This window comes from Dendropsophus ebraccatus, chromosome 3 (genome assembly GCF_027789765.1).
Source record: "Dendropsophus ebraccatus isolate aDenEbr1 chromosome 3, aDenEbr1.pat, whole genome shotgun sequence".
NCBI lineage: Eukaryota > Metazoa > Chordata > Amphibia > Anura > Hylidae > Dendropsophus > Dendropsophus ebraccatus.
In genome coordinates this window covers 38,112,586-38,128,933 of record NC_091456.1, presented here as the reverse complement: position 1 = coordinate 38,128,933, position 16,348 = coordinate 38,112,586, and the positions used below count along the sequence as shown (strand labels likewise).

Here is a 16,348-nt window from a genome sequence, read left to right as displayed (position 1 = left end):
TGGCGGTGTATCAAATACTTATGAACCCCATGGTAACTAGACATAGCTTAAAAACTTATTAAAATATTTCAAAAGGCATCATCTGAGCAGTGAAAGTAAATGGTCAATTATAATTTATTATAAGCTTATTTTCATAGACTAGAACCCATTAACAAGGGCCCTTTACAAGAGACCATGGTATATTTATTGTCGTTCTCTGATGTCGACTCTCTCCCTGCTCTGTAAGCGCACGAATGACATCACTCAAGTCCCGCAGCTCTAAGGGAGGGAACGGCCTCTTGTGCCTTCACTAGAGTTGAGTGTAATTGTACTTGAGGGAACATGTCATCATGTGGATACTATCTAAGCTATCAGTATCATGTTATAGAGCAGGAGGAGTATATGAGTGTAGAGCCAGGGCTACCCCTCTATCATTTAAAGGGGTTATCCAGCATTAAAGGGGTTATCCAGCGCTACAAAAACATGGCCACTTTTTCCCCTCTCTTGTCTCCAAATCGGGTGGGGTTTGGAACTCAGTTCCATTGAAGTAAATGGAGCTTAAAGGGGTTATCCAGCGCTACAAAAACATGGCCACTTTCCCCCTACTGTTGTCTCCAGTTTGGGTGGGGTTTTGAAACTCGCTTCCATTGAAGTAAATGGAGCTTAATTGCAAACTGCACCTGAACTGGAGACAACAGTAGGGGGGAAAGTGGCCATGTTTTTGTAGCGCTGGATAACCCCTTTAATTGCAAACCACACCTGAACTGGAGACAAGAGAGGGGGAAAAGTGGCCATGTTTTTGTAGTGCTGGAGAACCCCTTTAAAAAAACATGGCCACTTTCTTTCCAGAGACAACACAACTCTTGTCTCCAGTTCAGGTGCGGTTTGCAATTAAGCTCCATTCACTTTAATGGAACCAAGTTGCAAAACCTGCGCCCAAACTGGAGCCATTATAAGCACACTGCTCCATTGTGGAGCCGCGTCACAGACGGGAGGGCAGATCGTCACACTGGGGGCCAGCCGGCTTCCGGTAACAGACCGGCGCCATGCACAAGAACCAGGCGCCGGTTCAAAAAAAGGGCTGTGGCACTGGCATCTCCTCCCCCCCCCCCCCCCCCCCCCACACACACTGGTGCCGGTTTATTCATGTAAAAAACAAAAAAGCAATGTACTGATAGTACATTTGCTTTAAATTATAACACTCTAATTTAATGAACTCAAAACAAAAGTAACCCTTATCTTAGGCTAGGTTCACATCTGTGTTGGAGGCTACATAGGGTCCTTTGTCGCAGATTCCACTTTAATGACTGGACGAAAAAAAAATGTAGCATGTAGTATTTTTTTTGTTTTGTTAAATGAACAGTCATCATACCAGAACCTGAGAGACACCATTAAAGTCAATGGGGTCCATCAGGCTCCATTGATGGACCCACTGTTCTTGAGTAGAATGTGAGAAGGAGGCCTCTAATGGCGCAGATGTGAAGCCAGGCCTTATAAAGCAAAGATTAAAAGCTGCTAATGGAATATAATGATAACCATATTACTATTTCTATGGAAAATCTTTCATCTTTCAACCCGGTTATTGATACTGAGTGTTTTTAAGTTGTTATATCATTGGGCATATAATATTAATTGGAACTGACTCTTACTGCCATATCTTACTGTCATTTTACCAATCTGATATCCGGTAATTTCATCACAGCCGCCACGTTCCACAATCAAAGTGGAAGGTCCAGTAATAAGTGATAGCAAAGTTCCAGCTAGGCTATCATATGCCGACATGAAGGAGCTCTGATGGATTGCCGATCACCTTCTCTCAGGGGGTAAAGGGCTTCAATGATAATAGATTCCTAGACCCTGGTCCCTTATCGATTAAATTGGAATTAAATGGAATTAACCAGTTAACTGCTTCAGGCAATGTTCATACAACATTTTTTTGGGGCGAAAAAACACCCATGGTGATTATTTTTGTTCGTCATTTTAATAACAACGCCCGTTATTTTACCTAAAAAGACGTTGTGGGAATATGGCCTCATAGTTCTCTTACCTCGAAGCCAGCGCAGTAGAAAGTAGTCATCCTGACAGAACGGAGGGAGCTGGGGCATCAGATCTTCAACATTCTCACGGAACTGTGGACAAGGGAAAAACGAGGGTAAGTACTGTAAAAAGCTGCTGGAAATATCAAATTTAGGTTAGGTTCACACTTTGTAAAAACACCGGCCATATTTCATAACAACGGCCGTTATTACTTAAATAAAGGCTGTTGTTTGCACAACAATAGCGGTTATGAAATACGGCCGTTGTTTTACATAGCCTAATATTGAATATGGAGGTAATTAAAATATATAATCAAATGAATATATAAGTAATCCTGGCTGTAGACTGAAGATATAGGATCAGTTCAATGGTCCCCATCAAGTTGGCTGGCGTTTTACCTGTCTGATCTTTTGTTTTTCATGTACAGTGGTGCCTTGGATTATGAGCATAATTAGTTCCGGGACCGCGCTTGTAATCCAAATCTACTCTTAAACCAAAGCAAGTTTTCCCATAAGAAATCATAGAAATGCAGACAATTGGTTCCATACCCCAAAAATAATGATTTATTATTCTGAATAACATGTAAAACAGATGAAACAAACATTCAGAAACAGCAGAATATGTGATATTAGTATAAGTTACTGTACAGTAATGGAGAGGATGGGAAACACAAGGGCTGACAGAGACTGCAGGGAGCATGAAGGAATGAGCAGGGCAGATGTGGGCACATACATGCAGCACTCTCTGTCCTGGGAGAGAGGGGTTACAGCTATGAAGAGATTACCTCTACCGTCCTGTCCCCTGATGCAAGCCCCAGCCTGAAGTGGATCTGCTATGATTTGGAAGGTGGGGGAGACTTCCTGGGTCAGAGTACAGGGCTGTAGACCCCGCTCTGCAGACCATGCCCCTCCTCCACTCGCCCTCCCACCCAGTACAGGGAGCTCTTAAATCAAAGCAATGCACTTAAACCAAGTCACAAGTTTTAAAAACTGTGAGCTCTTAAACCAGAACGCTCTTAAACCAAGTTACTCCTAAACCAAGGTACCACTGTATTATAAAAAGAACATGTCTAGAGATGAGCGAACCGGGTTCGGGTTCGAGTCGATCCGAACCCGAACGTTCGGTATTTGATTAGCAGGGGCTGCTGAACTTGGATAAAGCTCTAAGGTTGTCTGGAAAACATGGATACAGCCAATGACTATATCCATGTTTTCCACATAGCCTCAGGGCCGTCTTACTCATTGGGCAGGGTAGGCGGCTGCCCGGGGGCCCTTGCGTCCTAGGGGGCCCCTGCCCTCTGGGACACACCTGTATTTTTTGCTTTATAAAACGCACTTATAAAACTAAGTGCGTCCTATAAAGAGAAGACGGCTTCCAAGCAGTGCTTGCACCGCAAGGAAGCCGTCCTGCCCGCCCGCTGTATTGCCGCTCACTGTGCATATGCATAGTGAGCGGCCCTGAGCGACCCCCTCCGCCCGCCCCTTCTATCGCTTCTCAGCTGAGCCGATCAGAAGCCCAGGAAAGTGCATCTGATCGGCTCAGCTGAGTGGCCATAGAAGGGGCCGGCAGTCCAGTTACTCACCCGTCCGGCGGCCCCAGCAGCTGATGTCTCCCGTCAGCGCGTCACTCCCGTCATCCTCCGGGCACAGGCAGCGGGGTACAAAGACGCTGCCTGTGTCCTGGATGTGTCGTGCAGCCGGACACTTCCGGCACAGGCAGTCTCTCTGTACCCCGCTGCCTGTGCCCGAAGGATGTCGGGAGTGCGCGCTGCCGGGAGAGGAGCTGCTGGGGCCGGCGGAAGGGTGAGTAACTGGTTTGTTGTTTTGGGGGTCACTGGCTACTATGGGGGCCACTGGCTACTATGGGGGGCACTGGCTACTATGGGGGGTACTGGCTACTATGGGGGGTACTGGCTACTATGGGGGGTACTGGCTACTATGGGGGGCACTGGCTACTATGGGGGGCACTATATGCAAAGATGTGGGGGATTTGATGGCGGCGGTTGGGAAGGGGCCTATTCGCACCTCTGCCCAGGGGCCCATAATGCTGTTAAGACGGCCCTGCATAGCCTTAGGGCTTTATCCAAGTTCAGCAGCCACCGCTAATCAAATGCCGAAAGTTCGGGTTCGGATGGACTCGAGCATGCTCCAGGTTCGCTCATCTCTAAACATGTCCATTTGACTGGCAATGTAGACATTTTTCTTTTCCATCAACATAATTGTATGAAGACTTTTTTTTACCCTTTTAGGGGGTTACACACCACCTTTGTGGGATAAGATTAAACCATACTATCTAAGTTGTCAGACAGAAGGAGGGGGCTTCCTCTGTCACCAAACAAGTGCCCCTGCAATGAGATGCCAATTGATTGCCATGGCAGCCAGAGGCACTGGGGAAAAAAACTAAAAAGTACACACTTTAGGGGGAATTTATCAATGTTTTCACTAGAGGGAAAAAGTTTCAATTTTTTTTTTAACACCATTGTCCTTTTTTGTACAATGCTTTCAAATGTTTGCGCAAAACACAGGAAAAGTCGAATATTTGGATCAAATAAATATTTGTTTAAAATTTGGCCGCAGTTCATTCCCCCTTTTGGCAAAATGATTATGGTATGATACACATAAATAATAGATTTTTTTTTTTTAAAAAAACTCTTGTTCTGTAAAAGAAAAGAAAACATAAAAAACATACGTTTGGTAACACTGTGAAATGTCCTTCATATAACACAGTGAATGCTGCAAAAAAAAAAAAAAAACACAACACTATGACAGAAGCGCTGATTGTTCACCTCTCCCAAAGAGAGACACAGGTCTGCGCTGTGTAATATGAGCGCTAAAAGAATACAGCTGACTCGTAGTTACTAGTCCTATGTATCCAGAAGGAAAGTGCCCCCCCACCCCTCAAGGCAGCGACTGACAGGCTGCTTTGTATGTGCATGGTGTTCTCAGCACAGTTCTTTATCAGAAAAGACGTTGTCACTTTTAGGCTATGTACACACATTGTATTTTAGTAAGTTTTCATAGCCAAAATCAGGAGTGGAACTGACAGGGCAAACTTATAATGGAAAGATTTGCAAAGTTTTGCTTGAAAAAAATACTGGCCAAAAGACTGATGGAACTCCTGTGTGTGAACATAGCCTTAAAGCCCATTCAAATATTGCTACAGTTGGCTCGGGGTAGGGGATTTATTAAAATATTAAGGCTGGGTTCATACTGTGTTTTTGCAGTCCGTTTAACATACGAGTTTTATGGAGGGAAAAACGGATGCAGCAGTATGCCATCCGCCAGAATCTGTTTTTCATTGACTTTATTTAATATTATTTATTTATATACAAAACGACAGATCGAAACAGACTTTTTTTTTAGCGTACACAAAAATGCGGTTGAACGCTTTTTCTGTATGTTAAAGGGAACCTGTCACCCCCCGTGCCGGGGTGACAGGCTCCCGACCCCCCGTTAGAGACCCCTATACTTACCTCATCCCGCCGGGTCCCGCTTCTGGATTCGGTCGGGTCCCGGAGCTCTCAGCCGCTGCAGCCTGGCGCGCGCGCTGACAGATGAGTCCAACGCTCATAGAGAATGACGGAGCGCTGGACTCTCCTGTCATTCTCTATGGGTGTTGGACTCATCTCTCAGCGCGCGCGCCGGGCTGCAGCGGCTGAGATCTCCGGGACCCGACCGAATCCAGAAGCGGGACCCGGCGGGATGAGGTAAGTATAGGGGTCTCTAACGGGGGGTCGGGAGCCTGTCACCCCGGTACGGGGGGTGACAGGTTCCCTTTAAAACCAAACAATTAAAAATGGGTCTGTTAAACGCAGTGTGAACCCAGCCTAAGGGGCCATTTACACAGAAAGATTATCTGCCAGATTATCTGCCAAAGATTTGAAGCCAAAGCCAGAAATGGACTATAAACAGAGATCAGTTCATAAAGGAAAACCCTACGATTTTTTCAAATCCATTCCTGGCTTTGGCTTCAAATCTTTGGCAGATAATCTGTCAGATAATCTTTCTGTGTAAATGGACCCTAAAGGCCCTATTACACAAAGTGATTATCGGCCATATTTGTAATAAAAGGCAACGATCAGCCGACATGCATATGTTGAAAGACAAATGACCACAATAGCAATGGCCTCGCCTGGACAATCTAATGATCGCCGGACAGCCACCCCTGCAGCTCCCCACGGCGGCCTCCCCCCGCTCTTACCCCCTCGCTGTCGGTGAGTGTAATGGTGCCAGCAGCAGACCACCGAATGAGGAGCAAGCGAGCCCGGCCTGATAGGTCGGCCCTCGCTTGCTGTGAAGATCGGGCCATGCAATAGAGGCTTTAGGATTCTGATAGACAAGGTTTTAGCAGATTAACGATAAACGAGTGCACAACGGTATGACGGCCGTTGGTTACTGTCATAATTATGATGGTAATTCCCTTAGTTTGTATACTCTAGTATACTAACCATTATAACGATGTGTACGTATACTGAAAGATGTGCGTATGATTAACATTGACTTTAGAGTCAGCTCAAAAGATACGATCAACGAGAAACGAACAAATTTTCGTTAGGTTGTTTAATCGTTGCCTCTATACACACAGACAGATAATCGATTAAATACGAACGATATAACGATTTTACGCAAAGTAATCTTTTCGTGTAATAGAGCCTTAACCCATTATGTGCAAAAATTAGCAACTTCGTACCATATTAGACCACACTCACCACTTCTTAGAAAGCGAATGGGACTGGGGTGGCGTGATGGGGGCATGGACTCCCACAGTCTGGTTAATTCTAGCGGTCTCCTATTAAATTTGTGGCAACTTATGGTCCTTTTACACAAACCGATAAACCGATCAATCAATCGTTTAATGATTTTAAAGCGACTATTTGGTTTTTACGCCAATCAGCATTTAGACAAAGCAAAAAATCGTTCAAAAAAATAGTTTTTGAGAATCGCTTTAAGATCACTTAAAGGGGTAGTGCGGCGCTAAACAATTATTCACAAAATAACACACATTACAAAGTTACACAACTTTGTAATGTGTGTTGTCTGTTGGTCTGTTATAGAATTTCTTATAACTGGGCCTCTAAAAAGTTGTCTTCAGAATCCTTGTACTGTGTGGCAATGACTATTGATTGATGGAGGCTGTGACATAACTGCACATTGTTCCGGCTGTAGGAAGTGTAACATGGTTGTTATAGCAATCTATTCACTATGAATGTATAGTGGCAGACTGGCGGTAACTGCATTGTGCAAGGTTCCCATGACATCACATACTTGTTGCTGAAATTTTGTTTGTAGGTCCAGATGGGTGTAGGATTTCACATTCTGTGACCTGTGTACCTTCAGGACTAAAACACACTGAAAGGTACTTAAGCTTTTAAAGACAAATTAAAATACCTGAAATAGTGAAGAACAAAGTAAACACAAAGAAAGGCAGCGCTCTCTCTGCACTGGCAGTCACAAGAGAGGACTGTTTTATGTAGAACTATTGTAAGAGATAACACACAGCAGGTTTATACCAATATACTATAACATACTATATACATAAGAGGAGATTTATTTAACATGGCGTAAAGTGAAACTGGCTCAGTTGCCCCTAGCAACCAATCAGATTCCACCTTTTATTTTCCAAAGAATCTGTGAGGAATGAAAGGTGGAATCTGATTGGTTGCTAGGGGCAACTGAGCCAGTTTCACTTTCCACCATGTTTGATAAACCTCCCCCATAGTACATATATATATATATATATATATATATATATATATATATATATATAGATAGATAGATAGATAGAGAGAGATGGGTAAATGTACAGTGTAAATGAAACGTATCACTTTCTTAGCTCGGCAATCTGTTTATCTTGCTGACTTTGAAGTCCGTGCCGCTCCACGCCGGGTGCCTAGAAAAGCTGGACAGGTATCCGGGGTGGAGAGGCACAGAGCGGCACAGACTTCTAAAGCAGCAGGCTGATAAGCAGATTTCAGAGCTAACAAAACGATTTGCTTCATTTATACTGTAAGTGTATGTTCACATTGAGCAAAACAGGCGGTATTTTGTGGCGTAGCCCCCCGCCGCAGAATCCCGTATGCCTCACGCCGCTAAAAGAACTGACCCATCAATTCTATGAGCGGAGGCGCGCGAGGCATCCCACTGACACACTGAAGTAGGAGGGATCCGAGTGAAGTCCGCGGAGGGGGCTCTGACACGGAATTCTGCGATGTGTTAGCTCGGCAATCTGCTTATCAGTTGGCAGCCTTTGAAGTCTGTGCTGCTCTACCCCAGTGCCTGGAAAAGCTGAATCCAGTCCTGGGAGATGTTTTCCAGGACTGGATCCAGCTTTTCCAGGCACCAAAGGTGGAGCAGCACAGAGCGGCACAGAATTCAAAAGCAGCAGGCTGATATGCAGATTGTCTAATAACGCGATTTGCTTCACTTATACTATGAGGCGGAGCCCCCCACCACAGAATCCCACATACCTCAGTGTATCAATGGCATGGCTCACGTGCCTACGCGTGGAGAGCGGAGGCGTACAAGTCATCCCATTGACACGCTGAGGCAGGAAGGATTCCAAGTGGAGTCTGCGGAGGGTGCTCTGCCGCGGAATTCTGCCTGTTTTACACAGTGTGAACAGCCCTAAATTCGCATATATATGTATAGTACTGTAACACTATCAACTACTAAAAATGTATGCAAGTGAATGTTATAGTGGAGTGCAGTGGTAAAAAAAATGTACCACATCTGGTTATGTCTTACATAAACCCAGCATGAAAATGCAAGCGACAGAACATGTTGTGGTTTAACAAGCGGCACAGCAGGGGCTCACTACACCACCCCACTAAGTAGAGGCGGATTTATAATTCATCATTGTTTCTTATGTAACATCTGGCAGGTCCAGCATTTTCTATGTAAATTACTAAACGAATGCCATCAAAGGACCTAAGGCTAAGAGCTTGTTTTCTCCATATATCTAATACGGTTCCATCCTAAGAACTCATTTTACAGCATGTTTGGGGAAAGGTACATAAGGTGAGGTGTCTCTCTATCAGGAGTCATGTCCCCGTATCAGGCGTGCAATGGCACTCAGGTCATAAACACAGTGCCCTCCGATGTCAAGGTCCTCGCTTTGCTCAATAAGATTAGATAAATCAGTTGCATGAACTCTTGGATGACAACCAGTTTCTATAGCTGGTTTAAAGGGGTTATCCAGCAAAAAATCTTTTTATTTTAAATAAACTGGTTTCAGAAAGTTATATAGGTTTGTAATTTACTTCTATTTAAAAATCTCAAGTCTTCCCATACTTATCAGCTGCTGTATGCCCTGCAGGAAATGTTTGTTTGTTTTTTTTCAGTCTGACACAGCACTCTCTGCTGCCACCTCTGTCTGAGACAGGAACTGCCCAGAGAAGAAAAGGTTTACTCTGGGGATTTGCTGCTGTTCTGGACAGTTCCTGTCTGGGACAGAGATGTCAGCAGAGAGCACTGCATCAGACTGAAAAGAAAACAACATTTCCTGCAGGGCATACAGCAGCTGATAAGTATGGGAAGACTTAAGATTTTTTTTTTTTATAGAAGTAAATTACAAATCTATATAACTTTCTGACCACAGTTGATTTGAAAGAAAAAGATTTTCGCTTGAGTACTCCTTTAACCCCTAGACGACTAAGGACGTACCGGTACGCCCTGGAAACAGAGCGCGCTTCATAGGACATGGCCTTGTAGATAGAAAACTGAAAGTGCTAGAGCTCTTAGAAAGGGAGGAGGGAAAAACGAAAACACAAAAATTGAAAATTTGCGCGGTCCACAGGGTCATTTTGGGCCTGGTCCTCAAAGGGTTAAAGCCTGTATACCATGTATATAACATCATCATAAAGTCGTTCCTATCAAGTCACTTGTTTGAATATTATCAGAATTATCTTCAAGATCCCGAATATTTTCAGAGCTCCACCTTGTACACTCACACAGCAAGCTTCTCCTGTTCTCCTATTATAGATACAGAGGCGCTGGTTCCTGATCAATGGAGATAAGGTAGCGTTGTGTTCCCTATGTGTCAGATGTATGCATGCATGTATGGATGTACTGTATGAATGTACTGTATGTATGTATGTATGGATGTACTGTATGGATGTATGGATGTATGTATGGATGGATACCTGTCCTATTTATTCACATGGTATGCAGAACACAAAGTTGGGAACCTTCTTTATTGCTACTGTGCTTGTTGCAATGACCATTACGTATTCTATATAGCAGGGGTAGGGAACCTTGGCTCTCCAGCTGTTGCAAAACTACAACTCCCATCATGCCTGGAGTGTAAGAGCTAACGCTTTGGCTGTCCAGGCATGATGGGAGTTGTAGTTTTGCAACAGCTGGAGAGCCAAGGTTCCCTACCCCTGCTCTATATTAGGTAGCAATATAATCTTATGGCAAATCTGGAAGATCTACTAATAAAGAGAGAAAAGGAGACAGCCTATGGTTGAAGGAGCTTAGGGCCCTATTCCACCAGACGATTATCGTTCAGATTATCATTAAATCGTTCGAATCTAAGCGATAATCGTTCGGTTGAATAGCAGTTAACAACTAACGACCGAACGAGAAACGTTGATCGTTTAATAAGACCTGGACCTATTTTTATCGTTGCTCATCCGCAAATTGTTCGCATTGAATAAGACGTCGTTTGGTCGTTCGCAGTAGTGACGAACGCAATAGCGACGACCGCAAGAACGATCATAAGTAACGATTATCTTTCCATGTAAATGGGCAAACGATTTCAGGTCTTTCGTAATAGCGGTCGTTTGGATCGTTTATCGTTAACGATTATGCGAACGATAAACGTCCGGTGGAATAAGGCCCTTACACTCTACAAGGGAGTATTATAGGGGCACTCCAGCGGAAATCTTTTTCTTTTATATCAAGTGGTGCCAGAAAGTGTCAGAGATTTGTAATTTACTTCTATTTAAAAATCTCAAGTCTTCCAGTACTTATCAGCTGCTGTATGTCCTGCAGGAAGGGGGTGTATTCTTTCCAGTCTGACACAGTGCCACCTCTGTCCATGTCAGGAACTGTCCAGAGCAGCAGCCAATTTCCATAGAAAACCTCTCCTGCTGTGGACAGTTCCTGACATGGACAGAGGTGGCAGCAGAGAGCGCTGTGTCAGACTGGAAAGAATATGATCGAAACCTTTAAATATGTTTAAGGACTAAATAAGGTGCGGGAGGGAAGTGTTTTTATTTTTTTTAAAAAGTGAACTCAAGAACAAGAGGACACAGTGAGAGGTTAGCTGGGGGAAAGATCAGAAGCAATGTGAGAAAATATTACTTTACTGAAAGAGTAGTACATGCTTGGAACAAACTTCCAGCAGAGGTGGTTGGTAAATCTACAATAACAGAATGTTATGCCTGGGATAAACATAATAAGAAGGGAAATACTAAAAGGGCTGACTAATCAGCGCAACCATCTTGGTTATTGGCATGAAACAAATCACATGATCTCTCTCTGCCAATAATCTGTGAGGACGGCTAAAGTCATGAGCTTTGGAGGGGCCTAATTTTAAGTAAATAAAGATTTTATTATATGAGGACGAGTTATATAACTCTAATATCATGTGCCTTTCTGGTTATTTCCAATGAATTCTCTTTAGTCAGACACTAAAAACCACAAACAGATACAATAACCCCACAGCAGAGCTTGCTACAATGCGTCCAGTACTGACAGGACTGTGAGCTGACTGCTCCTGGTACTGATACACAGACTATCAGAATAGGACAGATGTGTTCATTCTGATGATAATGTATACAGATTACATACATGGATACAACTGTAGCTGACTCTTATTAGGTCTCTTCCGGATGTCTATATACCCTGAAGAAGCTGTGGAGTGAATGCTGAAGCCTGCAGGATGGCATGTAGGGCACCTCCAGCATCAGTAACCTGGCAGTGCTGCATCATCTCTGTAACTTCTCATCATATAATAAGAGTTTAGCAGTGCTGACCAGGTACTGTGTGCAGGCTCAGCCCTTCAGGTAAACAATGTGACCTCAGTGAGGAGAGGCGCCAATCCTTGCTGGGTGCCCGATGCTGCTGCCAGGGCGGGGAGCTGTGTGTTGTGACTACGGCATCTCCCAGGTGCCATGCTACAGGAAGCCTAGAGATAGTAACATGTACAGGAGGGAGTGCTGCTCTCCTCAGCAGTATAGGAGGGAGTGCTGCTGTCCTCAGCAGTAACAGTACCATGTATAGGAGGGAGTGCTGCTGTCCTCAGCAGTAACAGTACCATGTATAGGAGGGAGTGCTGCTCTCCTCAGCAGTAACAGTGCCATGTATAGGAGGGAGTGCTGCTCTCCTCAGCAGTAACAGTACCATGTACAGGAGGGAGTGCTGCTCTCCTCAGCAGTAACAGTGCCATGTACAGGAGGGAGTGCTGCTCTCCTCAGCAGTAACAGTACCATGTACAGGAGGGAGTGCTGCTCTCCTCAGCAGTAACAGTACCATGTATAGGAGGGAGTGCTGCTCTCCTCAGCAGTAACAGTACCATGTATAGGAGGGAGTGCTGCTCTCCTCAGCAGTATAGGAGGGAGTGCTGCTCTCCTCAGCAGTAACAGTACCATGTATAGGAGGGAGTGCTGCTCTCCTCAGCAGTAACAGTGCCATGTATAGGAGGGAGTGCTGCTGTCCTCAGCAGTAACAGTACCATGTATAGGAGGGAGTGCTGCTGTCCTCAGCAGTAACAGTACCATGTACAGGAGGGAGTGCTGCTCTCATATGCAGTAACAGTACCATGTATAGGAGGGAGTGCTGCTCTCCTCAGCAGTAACAGTGCCATGTACAGGAGGGAGTGCTGCTCTCCTCAGCAGTAACAGTACCATGTACAGGAGGGAGTGCTGCTCTCCTCAGCAGTAACAGTGCCATGTACAGGAGGGAGTGCTGCTCTCCTCAGCAGTAACAGTGCCACGTACAGGAGGGAGTGCTGCTCTCCTCAGCAGTAACAGTACCATGTATAGGAGGGAGTGCTGCTCTCCTCAGCAGTAACAGTACCATGTACAGGAGGGAGTGCTGCTCTCCTCAGCAGTAACAGTGCCATGTATAGGAGGGAGTGCTGCTCTCCTCAGCAGTAACAGTGCCATGTATAGGAGGGAGTGCTGCTCTCATATGCAGTAACAGTACCATGTATAGGAGGGAGTGCTGCTCTCCTCAGCAGTAACAGTGCCATGTATAGGAGGGAGTGCTGCTCTCATATGCAGTAACAGTACCATGTATAGGAGGGAGTGCTGCTCTCCTCAGCAGTAACAGTGCCATGTACAGGAGGGAGTGCTGCTCTCCTCAGCAGTAACAGTACCATGTATAGGAGGGAGTGCTGCTCTCCTCAGCAGTAACAGTGCCATGTACAGGAGGGAGTGCTGCTCTCCTCAGCAGTAACAGTACCATGTATAGGAGGGAGTGCTGCTCTCCTCAGCAGTAACAGTACCATGTATAAGAGGGAGTGCTGCTCTCCTCAGCAGTAACAGTACCATGTATAGGAGGGAGTGCTGCTCTCCTCAGCAGTAACAGTACCATGTATAGGAGGGAGTGCTGCTCTCCTCAGCAGTAACAGTACCATGTATAAGAGGGAGTGCTGCTCTCCTCAGCAGTAACAGTACCATGTATAGGAGGGAGTGCTGCTCTCCTCAGCAGTAACAGTACCATGTATAGGAGGGAGTGCTGCTCCCCTCAGCAGTAACAGTGCCATGTATAGGAGGGAGTGCTGCTGTCCTCAGCAGTAACAGTACCATGTACAGGAGGGAGTGCTGCTCTCCTCAGCAGTAACAGTGCCATGTACAGGAGGGAGTGCTGCTCTCCTCAGCAGTAACAGTGCCATGTATAGGAGGGAGTGCTGCTCTCCTCAGCAGTAACAGTACCATGTATAGGAGGGAGTGCTGCTCTCATATGCAGTAACAGTATCATGTACAGGAGGGAGTGCTGCTCTCCTCAGCAGTAACAGTACCATGTATAGGAGGGAGTGCTGCTCTCCTCAGCAGTAACAGTACCATGTATAGGAGGGAGTGCTGCTGTCCTCAGCAGTAACAGTACCATGTACAGGAGGGAGTGCTGCTCTCCTCAGCAGTAACAGTGCCATGTACAGGAGGGAGTGCTGCTCTCCTCAGCAGTAACAGTACCATGTATAGGAGGGAGTGCTGCTCTCCTCAGCAGTAACAGTACCATGTATAAGAGGGAGTGCTGCTCTCCTCAGCAGTAACAGTACCATGTACAGGAGGGAGTGCTGCTCTCCTCAGCAGTAACAGTACCATGTATAAGAGGGAGTGCTGCTCTCCTCAGCAGTAACAGTACCATGTACAGGAGGGAGTGCTGCTCTCCTCAGCAGTAACAGTACCATGTATAGGAGGGAGTGCTGCTCTCCTCAGCAGTAACAGTACCATGTATAGGAGGGAGTGCTGCTCTCCTCAGCAGTAACAGTACCATGTATAGGAGGGAGTGCTGCTCTCATATGCAGTAACAGTATCATGTACAGGAGGGAGTGCTGCTCTCCTCAGCAGTAACAGTACCATGTATAGGAGGGAGTGCTGCTCTCCTCAGCAGTAACAGTACCATGTATAGGAGGGAGGAGAGGACCGGCACAGTGATGCTATAGAGGAAGAGGCAGCTCTTCTCCCCGGCTAGTACAGTGCGGCTGTGCAGTGTATCAGGGCGCTCACCTTGGCCAGGGCCTCCTCCTGCTTGGGGCTCAGATCTCCGACCCTTCCACTCATCCTGGCACCTGCTTCTCTCTCTTCCGCAGCTGCTGCCTCCTCTCTGTGCCCGGGAGGGTGTGTCACTGTCACACCGAGTCACTGGGCTTCCCTGTGTAATTATACTACATCCCAGGCCCCGCCCCCCCGGACGGCCTCTTCGCTTCCTTAAAGGCACAGGCCTCCCTTTATTGTGGCCAGTGACTGAATGTAACCTTCCTGCCGTGCTGAAGCTGCTTACTCGCACAGTTCCTTATTCACAGAATTGTTTTTGTTTAGTTTTTTCATTTTTTTTTGCCAAATATAAAATTTTTATTAGTAAAATTTTGGCTGAGGAAAAAAAAAAGAAAGGGAAAAAAAGAAACATTTACATTCAGGACCCCTTTGGGCCAGGCTAGACAGTTTTTTTGTGTTTAATGTGGGGCACCCTTCTCTCTGTGTTGGCAGTGGGACATCCTGTGGCCCAAACTTATTTAAAGGGGCACTCCAGCGAAAATCTTTGTCTTTCAAATCAACTGGTTTCAGAAAATTATACCAAATTATACTCCTTTAACCCTTTGAAAAAAACAGTAACTTATTCAAATCAGGAAAAGATGCCCATCTGCCCACTTTGATGCCAGTATATATGTTGCAGTGAAACGATAGAATCAGGGATTTGATCAAATCCCGGGAAATGGTCAAATGACCGCGCCGTTCCATCATTTATATGAACTCTATCGTTTCCCCCTGCAACATAGAATTTGCTTACCGTATCGCCTATCTGCTTCCCCCAGCCTTTCCGCTCTGCTTCACGTCTGCCACCCCTTTGCTCCCATTTCCGCTCATTTCCCCTGCTACGTGCCTCCTGCTCCCCTAGCATGTCCGCTCTGCTCCCCGTCCGCCCCCACCGCCATATGCCTGCTGGGAGGTGTGCCGTTCTGCTCCCCGTCTGCCTCCGGTCCCTTCCGCTCCGCAACATGCCTCCTGCTTCCCTGGCCTGTCCGCTCTGCTCCCCATCTGCCCCAAAGCCACATGCCTGCCGGCAGGTGTGCCGCTCTGCTTCCCGTCCGCCTCCGGTCCTGTCCGCCCCAATGACATATGCCTGCTGGGAGGTGTGCCGTTCTGCTCCCCGTCTGCCTCCGGTCCCTTCCGCTCCGCAACATGCCTCCTGCTTCCCTGGCCTGTCCGCTCTGCTCCCCATCTGCCCCAAAGCCACATGCCTGCCGGCAGGTGTGCCGCTCTGCTTCCCGTCCGCCTCCGGTCCTGTCCGCCCCACCAACATATGCCTGCCGGGAGGTGTGCCGCTCTGCTCCCCCTGTCAAGGTGATGAGTCTACCCTGACCCTGACACCCCGTTCCCCCCGCCACCATGCCTGCCAGCAGGTGTGCCGCTCTGCTCCCCGTCCGCCTCTGGTCCTGTCCGCCCCACCGCCATATGCCTGCCGGGAGGTGTGTCGCTCTGCTCCCCCGTTCCCCTACCGCAATGCCTGCCGGGAGTTCCCGTCTGCCGCCGCCACCATTTGCCTGCCTGGAGGTGTGCCGCTCTGCTCTCCCGTCCGCCTCCACCACCAAACATAGAGCTGGACGACTCCTCGAACGTTCATTCCACCAGGGGTCAGTGATTTGATCAATTCCCTAGGAGAAT

The 16,348-nt window shown here is 46.6% G+C and overlaps 1 protein-coding gene across 1 annotated transcript in view; it reads right to left on the bottom strand.

Annotated features, from left to right (window-relative positions):
* SEC14L2 (SEC14 like lipid binding 2) overlaps window positions 1-14,809 on the bottom strand; it is a 37,713-nt gene extending 22,904 nt beyond the window's left edge. The window contains exons 1-2 of the mRNA XM_069961476.1: window positions 14,693-14,809; window positions 2,027-2,108 (exon numbers count right to left, since the gene is read on the bottom strand). Coding sequence (XP_069817577.1) covers window positions 2,027-2,108; window positions 14,693-14,746 — 136 coding nt within the window. The 5' untranslated portion in view covers window positions 14,747-14,809. The remainder of the gene's footprint in view (window positions 1-2,026; window positions 2,109-14,692) is intronic.
* Between the last annotated feature and the right edge of the window lie 1,539 nt (window positions 14,810-16,348).